This window comes from Aspergillus fumigatus, chromosome 2 (genome assembly GCF_000002655.1).
Source record: "Aspergillus fumigatus Af293 chromosome 2, whole genome shotgun sequence".
Taxonomy (NCBI): Eukaryota; Fungi; Ascomycota; class Eurotiomycetes; order Eurotiales; family Aspergillaceae; genus Aspergillus; species Aspergillus fumigatus.
In genome coordinates, this window is record NC_007195.1 from 397929 (window position 1) to 408427 (window position 10499).

Sequence of the window (10499 nt, forward strand, 5' to 3'; positions counted from 1 at the left end):
TTTCAGCGTGCACTTGCCAGTTTCGTCCAGCGCCTGCAATCCGAATTCTGGTTGTGGGGACGTACAGTCCACCTTGGAAACATGAGTGGCCTAGCAAATGACATGAAGCGATGATTGATAGATATGAATGAACTTGACCGTCTCAACATTTCATCCATGATCTATTTAATGCAGACACGCGTAATAGTTCTACCCAATTGGCCTTGTTGGCCCTAGAGCAATGTTGGGATAAGGGTAGATTTGGCCAACAACCACTTCTCATGGTTTAGACTCGTTCAGCAGGATTCTGCCACGAAAGAATCCTCTCACACCATTACTGAGCCAACATTCTTCACCGTCGATCAGCTCGGCGATAGTGATCGCCTGTTCGGAGCAGAACCCCTGAGATAGTGCGTATCGCCTTGTTGTACCCGCGTTACCTCCACTAGAGAGGGGTGGCGTGATCCAGGCCGGCCCGGAATCCTCTTGATCAATCTTCGCTTGTGTGGATGCGGACGTTCGGCGTCGGAAATATGGAGTTGTTATGCTCCCCTCCATGATTTCCCCTTGAGGATTCACGATTAGTACTTCAGCCGGATCTTGTGGGGAGGTGATCTTGGCTCGAAGTCGCGCAGCAGTGTAGACGTCTCGGGATGTAGTCTTATGCGTTGTGAAGGGCGACGGCACGGTTCTTTGAGAGTCTACCGTGACACGCCAGGGCGTGTCTGTTTGATTCATTTTGGAAGGTAGGAGAAGGTTTAGCGCATCCATTTGCAGGGCTGCGTTGACCTCGACGGTGCATGTGCCATCTCTGTCAATGACAATGCGGAGACGCCAAGGTTTCGTCCGGTCTGGTATGAAGCTGTTAAGGTGTTCGACGAAGGACTCGACATCTTGTTGTAGGAACGTGGCCGCTTTGCGCCACCCGAAACAATCTGCAGCTTTTCGAAGTCGTTCCTGGTGATAAGGGAGAAGGTAGTAAGGTGATCGCAGGGGATCTGGGTAGGCGTCGGTGCATTGTGCTTTGAGCAACTCGGGAAGAGCAGGCTCATAACGAAGAGAGGAAATTATCTGGAAGGACTCCGAGGCTTGCGATTGTGTAATTGTAGCCATTGCATCTGTCATAACGAAATGGACGCAGAGCAAGTGAACTATGGATGCTGTGCTTAATGGTATACTGAGAGCTCGCTAAGGAGGATTGGAGACAAAAAATATCTGCAATGGTCAACGAGAAGGTCGCTAATGGTGACAGGCCAGTTCTCTAGCATATCAACACTGGACCTTCTCATGAATTATTTATATTCACTGGAGATCGGTTTCTCAGACGATGATGATATGTGGTGGAGCAGAGTAAAGAGCAGAGTAAACAGCAGAGTGTGATTGGCCTGGCGTGCTCGAGAGCTCGGAAGGGCGCTGCAGTACGCCGGAACTTGGAACATCGAAACGCATAACTTTTCAGGGCCGCATCATCTCTCCCATCACCCTCCCTTCTCCGAAGCCTAAAAAAAAAGAGCAGCATTTTGCTGACAAGCACCTTACCCTTCATCAAGGACTGGTATGTCATTATTAATTGCTATTACTTTCACTAGTTCTTGCTTTCTCCCGAATTGTTCATTTTCAGGTTGCTCACTGCTGTTCCCTGCGCTGTACAGAGTTCAGAATTCAGGTTCCTCTTTGCCGGGTCATCATGTCGAGCGAATTGCCATTATCCCAGCCAGTCAAGAACGTCGTTGTTGACACAGCTTCCCTTCCTGCTTCATCATCCGCGTCAGTCTGGGATCGTATCTCGAAATGGGTGTCGGAAAATAAAGCGTTGGTCTATACCATTGCTGGTGTTGCCGTGGTCGTGACCAGCGCAGGCGTTGTATACTACCTTTCCGACTCCGGCCGGACTCCCCCAGCACCTGCTCCCACAGAAAAGAAGAAGAGCAAGAACCAGCGACGCAAGGAGAAGAAGAAGGCGGAGGAGGAAAAGAAGGCAAAGAACGCCACCGTTCAAGAGGGTATGCTAAATCCAACCGCGTTCTGCGCACCCTCTAAACGCAGTATCGAGCTGATAACGGCCTAGAACAAGTTCCCAAGAAGGCCGAGGAAGTTTCGGAAGAGCTGCCTGAGGTCGATGAGGCAACTGTCGATCAGTTGTCGGACGAGGTGAGTTGCTGATCGCATCCTTCCTGCTTCTCCTGGCGTCCGCTGCTCGAATGCTCACAATTGTTATTGCAGACCCGGAAAGCTTACGCTGCCAAGCTCAAGGCTGCTGGAAACAAAGCTTATGGCTCCAAGGATTACAACAGAGCCATCGACCTCTACGGAAAGGCGATCATTTGTAAACCCGATCCTGTCTTTTACTCGAACCGCGCTGCCTGCTACAATGTCCTTTCGGAGTGGGAAAAGGTCGTTGAGGACACGACAGCTGCACTGGCAATGGATAGCGAGTACGTCAAGGCCTTGAACAGGAGAGCTATTGCATACGAACACCTCGAGAAGTACAGCGAGGCCCTTCTCGACTTCACCGCCAGCTGCATCATTGACGGATTCTCCAATGATGTCAGCCGCAACGCGCTGGAAAGGCTTCTCAAGAAGGTCGCAGAGAGGAAAGCCAAGGCTATCTTGGAAGCCAAGGGTCGCAAACTTCCTAGCCCCACCTTCGTGTCCAACTACCTCCAGAGCTTCCGGCCCCAGTCTCTCCCCGAAGGCCTTGAAGAGTCCGCAGATCTCAGTGAGGAGTCTGGCAAAGGTCAGCTTCGCAAGGGTCTGGTCGCAATGAGCAAGAAGACCGGTGACGGCTACGAGGAAGCTGCTGCTGCTTTCGAGAAGGCCTTGGAACTCGGTGATCTGGGTGAATACGAAGCGTTGGCCCTCAACATGAGAGCCACCTTTACCTACCTCGAGGGCAACGCTCAGTCGGCCCTGGCTGATCTTAACAAGAGTATTGAGTTGCAGCCATCACTGGTGCAGAGTTATATCAAGCGCGCCAGCTTACACCTCGAGCTTGGTAAGTACATGCCGTCTTTATTGTGAGCATCACCCAGGGTGTTTCTGACCGGTTTTAGGCAATAAGGATGCTGCAGCCGACGACTTTGAGCTCGCCATCACCCACAACAAGGACGACCCTGATATCTATTACCACCGTGCCCAACTCCACTTCATTCTTGGAGAATTCGCCGAAGCCGCCAAGGACTATCAGAAGTCGATTGACCTCGACCGCACCTTTATCTTCTCGCATATTCAATTGGGTGTGACACAGTACAAGATGGGCTCTGTTGCCTCAGCCATGGCCACATTCCGTCGGTCCGTGAAGAATTTCGAGGACGTACCGGATGTCTACAACTACTATGGTGAACTCCTTCTAGACCAGCAGAATTTCTCCGAGGCCATTGAGAAGTTCGATAAGGCAGTTGAGATGGAGAAGCAGAGCAAGCCAATGGGAATCAATGTCCTACCCCTGATCAACAAGGCTCTTGCGCTGTTCCAGTGGAAGCATGACTTCCAGGAGGCCGAGAACCTTTGCCAGAAGGCTCTAATCAGTGAGTCATTGCCATTGCGTTCTGTAATTGTTACGAATTTACTGACTTGCGTCTTAGTCGACCCTGAGTGTGATATTGCTGTGGGTACCATGGCCCAACTCCTTCTTCAACAGGGTAAGGTCTCGCAGGCACTCAAGTACTTCGAACGGGCCGCAGAGCTAGCTCGCACGGAGGCGGAGATCGTCAATGCCATCTCGTATGCCGAGGCCACTCGGACACAGTTGGAAGTTCAGGAGAGATACCCCCAGCTGGCAGCGCGCCTGCAATCCATGGGTGCCGGGTTGGGCGGACCTCCTGGTCTGTAAAGAGTCACTGATCCACTTCAACGAGTCCCACACGATGAACTCTTCATACCTTCTACATAGACCACTTCTTGCCCCGAGGGCTTTTGCGAGACTAATCGTCTTTCCCTCCTCTCTTCTGCACTGTCAACGCTTTCCAATTGACAGCACAGCCATGCGAGCAACACCTACGCCTTTATAATGGACCGTTTCCTTAGCTCACTCTAATATCTGGGGTGCTCGGTCTTCTCACTTACGAGTCTGTACCTACCACCATATGTTTGCGTTTCATTATATGCGTTCCCCTCTTTATCTTAAAAGATCCCTTCTCTGGTTGTTCACCTATCTTATGTCCTCCGTTTCTGCTTCTTGTATGTTTTGGTCGTCTGCTTGTTTACGAAAAGTGCCGGTCTCCCAATATGGGGGAAACAGCATTGTGGCCGGAATGTATTATGTTCGTCGGCTGGAGCTCCGTTTCTGGCAAGGGACGGCGATGGAAAGGATTTCACTTGTACCATAGTAGTAAGCGGGCGGTAGTTGGAATACAGTATGTTGGTTGCCTTTTCCTCTGTCACATATATAATATCTTGATTTGTGGGTAGTTATTGTTTCTGGCGTACGGAGTACGGAGTACTGGAAATTTCCCCGCAGCTTATGGGAAAGACCATCCTTATCAGCAGCCTAACTGCGCAGACTAATCCTTATCACCTGACGGGGGTGGACCACGGGAAACCCCACCGCTCACTATCAAGGTGTGTACCTACTAGGAGTGTCAGGGAGTCATGTCATTGCGTATCAGCGGTATCAGCGGAATCAGCGTCACCATCTTAGAACGAACTGTGGTTCACTCCTCTTACTCGTACATCATCATTATCACTCGTAAAATAGTTAGTTCCTGCTTGTCTTGATGACTCACTATAGAAGGATTTTCGATCCCTCAACTCTGCGTTGTTCGTTGTCTTAGGTATCCCCAGTCAGCTGCTATTGCTAAACACGACATATACACTTCGTTATCCACCATCTCCACATTCCCTTCCTTATCGAGTCTGGTAATGTTGGTTTGGTCTGCTGTGCAGTCGTGATTTATTTGAGTCTCTTGCCTTGGGTATCAACAACAGGCAGCCATTCTGAGCCCACGTCTTTTACCCACGGAATCGTACGTGACTACAGTGTTGCTTGTCCACGTTTCTCCACCTGATACCGACCGTCTCTTTACCTCAGGCTGATCCCGTACACTCCCTCCTTTTACCCCTCTCTACCTTGGCTATCTCCCCGTCATCGACTTGGTTGCTTTATTCGAAATCTCTTACATTTATTCATCGAAGCGACTAGCCTACGACTGTTGGGCCTGTCAAAGCTGTCGAATATCGTGTGTTCAACGGTGAAGGTGTTGTCTTTGTCAGTTGTGGGTAATCAGTAACACTTGCTCCCTCTCTGAAACTCGAGACTCAAAGGCTACGAATCGACTGGTCAAACCTTCATCATGCCTGATAAGCAGGGTATGTAACTCGCCGACATCCTGTACGGAGAAAGAGCACTTGACTTACTTGTCCTTGTGTTGCCAGCTGTTGTGACTCTTTATCCGCTCTTCCAGCCAGATGTCCTGCCATTCCGCTCCCTAACGTTCGCTCCCGATACCGAATCTGTGAAGATTGGCCGGGCTTCCAAGCGGGAAGCGAAAGGTCTGGTCCCCGCTCACCATAATGCATTGTTCGAATCGAGGGTTATGTCTCGGGATCATGCGCAGTTGAGGGTATCCTTCGAGAAGAAGGTAGGTGTGTCAAGGCAACCCCATCTCGTTGCATCCATGGCAGCTCATATGCAGCATTGTTCGTACTAATGCCATTGAGTACAGGAGGTCTACATACGGGACAATGGCTCCATGCATGGTACTTGGGTCAATTGTAAAAAGATATCAGCCGATAAGGATGTCCCAATCCACAGTGGTGACGTCGTGATATTTGGTACCGAAGTTATACGCGGCGAAGGTATGCCCTCTACCTCTATAGTGATTTCCTGCCAGTCACTCGCTGACTCCCTTACTCTCTCTAGACACTTATCCGCCCATGAGAGTTCGTTGCGAGTGCCAATGGTTTGACCTTGAGTATGTGGCTACTTGTCTTACTTCCTTCCGAATATCGTTTACTAATTTGGTAACCTTGGTAGCGAGGGGGCTGCGAAACCCAAAAAAGCACAGGATAACTTGAAGACGAACACGTTCTGCGTCCCTGACGACGATGATGAGGTGATTGAGATCGTCGACGAGGCCCCTATAAATCCTGAATCGACTGGGTCTTATGTGCCCGAAGACCCAGACACTTCCTCGGACTCCGAACATCACCAGTCTGCTGGGAACTCAACTCCCGTGACTTCGCCTCTGAACAAGGATGTTTCTGTAGAATCGGTGGAGAACAAATCCTCTGCACCCTTCAGTGAGCTTCAAAGTCATGTGGCCAGATCGCAGCAAAGTCCGGTTGATCTTGAGGAAGAGAACAATGAGCACCGCCTTGTAACTCCGCGGATGACCCCACCGTCTGTCGAGGATACTTACGAAGGTTCCTACACCGGTATAGCTGATGATATGGGTGACATCGATTATGCTCCAGATCATGAACCCGCACCTACTGGTTACAGCCGAGGGGACTCGACCACTGGATCCGATGGTTGGGAGGAAAGTGAAGAGCAAGACGAGTCTGACGATGATTTAATGCCTCATTCATCTCTCAGTGTTGACACCGATGAGTTCGGTAGAGAGGCCGATGCTATGGCATCCAATAATCCTTCGACTTCAGTGATTTATGAGTCGCTAGTGGCTGTGGATAACGGAGCCCGGTCGGAAGAGGAGGAAAGATCGCAACCCACTCAAAACGATGCACCTTGCTCGAAAGCGGTCACCAGTGGCGAGCGTGTTTGTCTCCAGACCGCTGCTCCGAACCTGAACAACTGGAAATCCACGGCGAGGGAGAATTCTACCGAGTCGTCTCCCCTCAAGTTCGGCTGGTCGTCCATCCCACGGCCCGTCAGAGTCTCCAATCTGGTGTCCCGGTCTAGCGGAAGATCCCTCGATCACTCACTTGCCTGTTTCCATAACACCACGTCGTCAACAAGCGGGGACAAATGTTGGCCGAACTTTGGCCATCATCGTATCAACCCTCTACCGCAAAGGGAAAGCAATGGCAATGCTATATCGCAAAATCACCGCACACCGGATGCTCCTTATAGTGATGGGCCATTCGTCAACAGTCACACACATACCGCTTTCGATGAATCTGACAAGGGGAATACAGTTCACTCTGCCGCTTCCACTAACATCAGTCAGTCAAGTCGAGAGCAACACCCCAATGAAGAGAGTGTCGAGACTTGGGACGACAGCAGCCGCGTGGAATTGCTGTCAAAGAATCATTCAGTATCATCTATGGCCGGTTCAGGAGTTACGCGGGACTCCAATACACGCCACTCTATGGCTGACATTGGTGATACTTCCGAATGGACAGCTACATCTGGCATCAAGCTGTCGCGGAAGAGGAAGGCTCCTGAGATGGAATTGGACGCGGAAGAGCTTGATCAGGGCCTTACCGGTCACTTCCCCGATGTCACTTCCGATGACATCTGTGATTTGCTTGATAATCAATTTGTCAGTGGGTCTGCAGACTCATTCTCTCAAGATGCTCAGCCACAAGTTGCACCCGTTGATCTGGACGCTTCGCTCTCGCACCTTACGAGGATTCACGCTGTTTCCAAGACTCAGAATCCCGCTGATGTACCTAAGGCTACCAAATCTGCTGCAAAAGATGAACGACCGTCGAAGAGACAAAGGGTTTCGGGCTCAGGAAGCTTGGGAAGTTATGTCGCCACTGCTCTTCTCGGCGCAATGGCTGGTGGCTTGGGTACAGTCGCTCTTTTGGCCTCTCTTCCCACTGACTACTTCGCTTAAGAGGCTTACTGGGGGAGTGCAGTCACAGGCATTTTCTTTCCCTCTCTCTGTCTCCTTTCATATATTGTTTTTTTTTTTTTTTTTTTGATCTCTCCCCTCCTACTTGACTGGATTTATTCTTACCTTGGCATTCCTTTCGATCAAGTCGGTCGTTTCTGGGACTCTTGCTAGTTCAAAGGCGTTTATTCCACCCTCGGATGGCTTGGCTTTTGGGAACCTTGTTGCTCTACTGTGAATTTGTCGAGAATTTGCGGAGATCGCCCACGCTGGTGCGGGTCTTGTCTCCCTTTATTCAACCTTAAGGAATAATCTTACAATGAGATATGTTTATGATGCGTCTTCCACACTGGTAGCTAACTGCAGAGGCCCGGACATAATTTGCACAGCTCCCTATGATGACCGTACCGCTCGAACAGGCACATTCTTGCTGAGGGTTTCATTTCACCCGCCTCTCAACGCCATCTAGCAATACATGGTGTCTGGTGTCAAGTATGAGGGTTTGCAATTACTGAGCTTACTGGGTTCCTCCGGCCCTCGGACCATAGCATCTGGCCATGATTGTAATCCATGTATAAGCCCGATAATAGTCTCTCCTTAGTACCTTACAATTTACAAAGCGACATTATCCAGGATTGGCTGCCTGATGTTGAGGGCAGATGTCAGCTGATCGCAATCTGTTCGGCGCTTCCTCTTGTACTTCGGTTTTGTGCAACATCAGCACCATCAGGTCACCGATGCCAAGGGCAACTGGAACAGATTCTACATTATTACGCATGGTAGGCCCTTTCGGTCAGCCATCATTATTCGCGGAGTTATTCTCCAGAGAGGGCAGAAACCAAGAAAAGTGGACCATTGGTTCAAGGGGATTTCCTTCCTCAGCCACATCTTTCATGGGCCTCAGTCTTTGGTTGGAGATTCAAAGCAAGGTTACGATGGTAGGTGGAATGGCACACGAAGCCAGGTGAGATTTTCTCTAATGCGGGATTTGCAACGGGTGCTTGCATATTCGCCTAAGCTCCATTAACAAGTGATATGCCTGTCATATGCTGACCTTGTATCCTCTCCCATCTCCATGCCACGTCTCGGATCGGCCGGTTCGATTGGGATAACTCTCCGCTGCAAATGCTCTTCGGCCGTCTTCGTTTTATCATTTCCTGAAACTTATTATTCTTGACACTCTGGCCTTTTCCCACATGGACCGATGTAACCTCTCTGTACTATGAATAAGACATATCAGTCTCATAGGGACAATCGGTGAGCGCTCAAGCTTCGTCTGAGTTGTCTTGTACAGGGGCCAGGAACCTGCGCCGCGCTAGCGAGCCAATTAGCTGCAACAGCACTTCAGCTGCAAGTGCATCTCACATTTGCTGGAGAAGGGCTTTATGCGACTATGTTTCGTTTCATGCCTTACGGCCTCAGGGACATGTGATTACTCGATCTGCAGGTAAAGTGCCATTCATCCAATATGAGGCACAGAAGGTTTTCCCTTGGCACAAAAACTCCAAGTCGTTTACGGCCTTCTGGCACTATATGGGTGATAAAATTGTTTAACTTGCTCTGCAGCTTCCACTGCTCGGATGTCGGCGGATACCTGCATGAGACCCCATATTCGCAGTAAGCGGCAAGGTCTCAGAGACGCAGTACTGAGAATGCTCATGAGACCGTTATGAGAGATACCCGTCACCTCACCACAAAAGCACCCGAAGCTCCAGTATCCTGGGTGGACTATAATGGAGTTTAAACCAACTAGATCCTGACATCCCATTGCAGGCCATTGGGTTGATGGAAGTCAGGTCATAACCAGCTGCTGACATATCCAACAGCGTCCTCTAGCATGTCTTCCCATAGGCTAACGTGATTCTACTGGCCGTGCAGTAGCTTGGATCCTACTATGCAGCGCAATGGTGTATGCGCCGCAGAAGCTGCACTCTCGCTAAGAGTCGCATTTGAGTCGCTGTGCTCGATCCCGCCAATCATTGCGTCCTCGGCCATAGGGACAGAGTGATTGAGCATGCATTAAACGGTTCTCTAGTGGGCTACGAACCAGCGACACGAATGACATTTAAGCCATGCAGAAGTTGATCGTGTCTCTGCTCAACTTGAAACGTGATTTGTGGGCACCAGTAAAAGGTATTTGCATAACTGACAGGAACACGATACTAATTTGATGTTACTTCTCTCTTGTCTGTACATCTTCTAGAACAGCGTTCTGTGTGATCTATATTTGATACACAAGAATGACATCATGCTGGCACGTTGCTCTGCATCTATCCGTGGTTGTCAGTTAGGCCCTCTTGCTTCGTTGGAGCTGTCAGCAGTTCGAAATTCTTATGCTCGTTCCCTGTTATTCGCGACTCGAGTTACACAGGTCTCGGTGGCTGCCATGCTTTCCCCTTTGTTCCGTGGTATGGATCATGCGACTTTGCCAATTCCTTGTATTTCTCCTGCCTTTCGCTTCTTTCCTTCACTCTGATTGCATGATTCAGCGCTCGTTCCCATCCTACCTGGACCTAGCTTCATGCGGCATATCATGAGCGAGGCTCGGGCCAAGATATCTGGTCGATTTTTCAATATCCATCTCAAGCACTGGCGACTTGGACCCAGCTCTATGGACCGCACTCGTCGTCAGTATCCTTTTTTTTCAGCAATCTGACTTGCCAATGATCTTGAACGTGTGTCTACTGGATCGTTGGGCAGCTTGGGTGTCGCTTCGATGGTTTGGTTCCTGATCCCTGTCAACGCAGCCGATCTCCTCTGACTCCGCCGCGATCTCCGACA

General features: G+C 50.1%; 3 protein-coding genes across 3 annotated transcripts; 2 read left to right on the top strand and 1 right to left on the bottom strand.

Annotated features, from left to right (window-relative positions):
- Positions 1 to 258: 258 nt before the first annotated feature.
- On the bottom strand, positions 259 to 1104 carry AFUA_2G01650 (aminotransferase class IV; the record flags this gene model as incomplete). The annotated part of the gene is made up of 1 exon (XM_744207.1): positions 259 to 1104. One exon carries the CDS (start codon positions 1102 to 1104, stop codon positions 259 to 261), a length of 846 nt encoding a protein of 281 aa, XP_749300.1.
- A 250-nt stretch (positions 1105 to 1354) lies between these two features.
- Positions 1355 to 4429, top strand: tom70 (putative mitochondrial outer membrane translocase receptor (TOM70)). The gene is made up of 6 exons (XM_744208.2): positions 1355 to 1534; positions 1632 to 1982; positions 2048 to 2130; positions 2203 to 2974; positions 3033 to 3506; positions 3564 to 4429. The coding sequence occupies exons 2-6, from the start codon at positions 1667 to 1669 to the stop codon at positions 3809 to 3811; spliced, it is 1893 nt and encodes a 630-aa protein (XP_749301.1). The 5' UTR covers positions 1355 to 1534; positions 1632 to 1666; the 3' UTR covers positions 3812 to 4429.
- Positions 4430 to 4594: 165 nt separating this feature from the next.
- Positions 4595 to 7807, top strand: AFUA_2G01670 (FHA domain protein). Its single transcript, XM_744209.3, has 6 exons — positions 4595 to 4943; positions 5009 to 5286; positions 5353 to 5558; positions 5643 to 5775; positions 5840 to 5891; positions 5954 to 7807. The coding sequence occupies exons 2-6, from the start codon at positions 5271 to 5273 to the stop codon at positions 7719 to 7721; spliced, it is 2175 nt and encodes a 724-aa protein (XP_749302.2). The 5' UTR covers positions 4595 to 4943; positions 5009 to 5270; the 3' UTR covers positions 7722 to 7807.
- The last annotated feature ends 2692 nt before the right edge of the window (positions 7808 to 10499 follow it).

Coding starts and splice junctions, on each gene's coding strand:
- tom70 (XM_744208.2), top strand. CDS start 1,667: ATGTCGAGCGAATTGCCATTATCCCAGCCAGTCAAGAACGTCGTTGTT. Junction 1,983..2,047: donor GAACGCCACCGTTCAAGAGG/GTATGCTAAATC, acceptor ATAACGGCCTAG/AACAAGTTCCCAAGAAGGCC. Junction 2,975..3,032: donor CAGCTTACACCTCGAGCTTG/GTAAGTACATGC, acceptor GACCGGTTTTAG/GCAATAAGGATGCTGCAGCC.
- AFUA_2G01670 (XM_744209.3), top strand. Junction 5,559..5,642: donor GGGTATCCTTCGAGAAGAAG/GTAGGTGTGTCA, acceptor CATTGAGTACAG/GAGGTCTACATACGGGACAA. Junction 5,892..5,953: donor TGCCAATGGTTTGACCTTGA/GTATGTGGCTAC, acceptor TAACCTTGGTAG/CGAGGGGGCTGCGAAACCCA.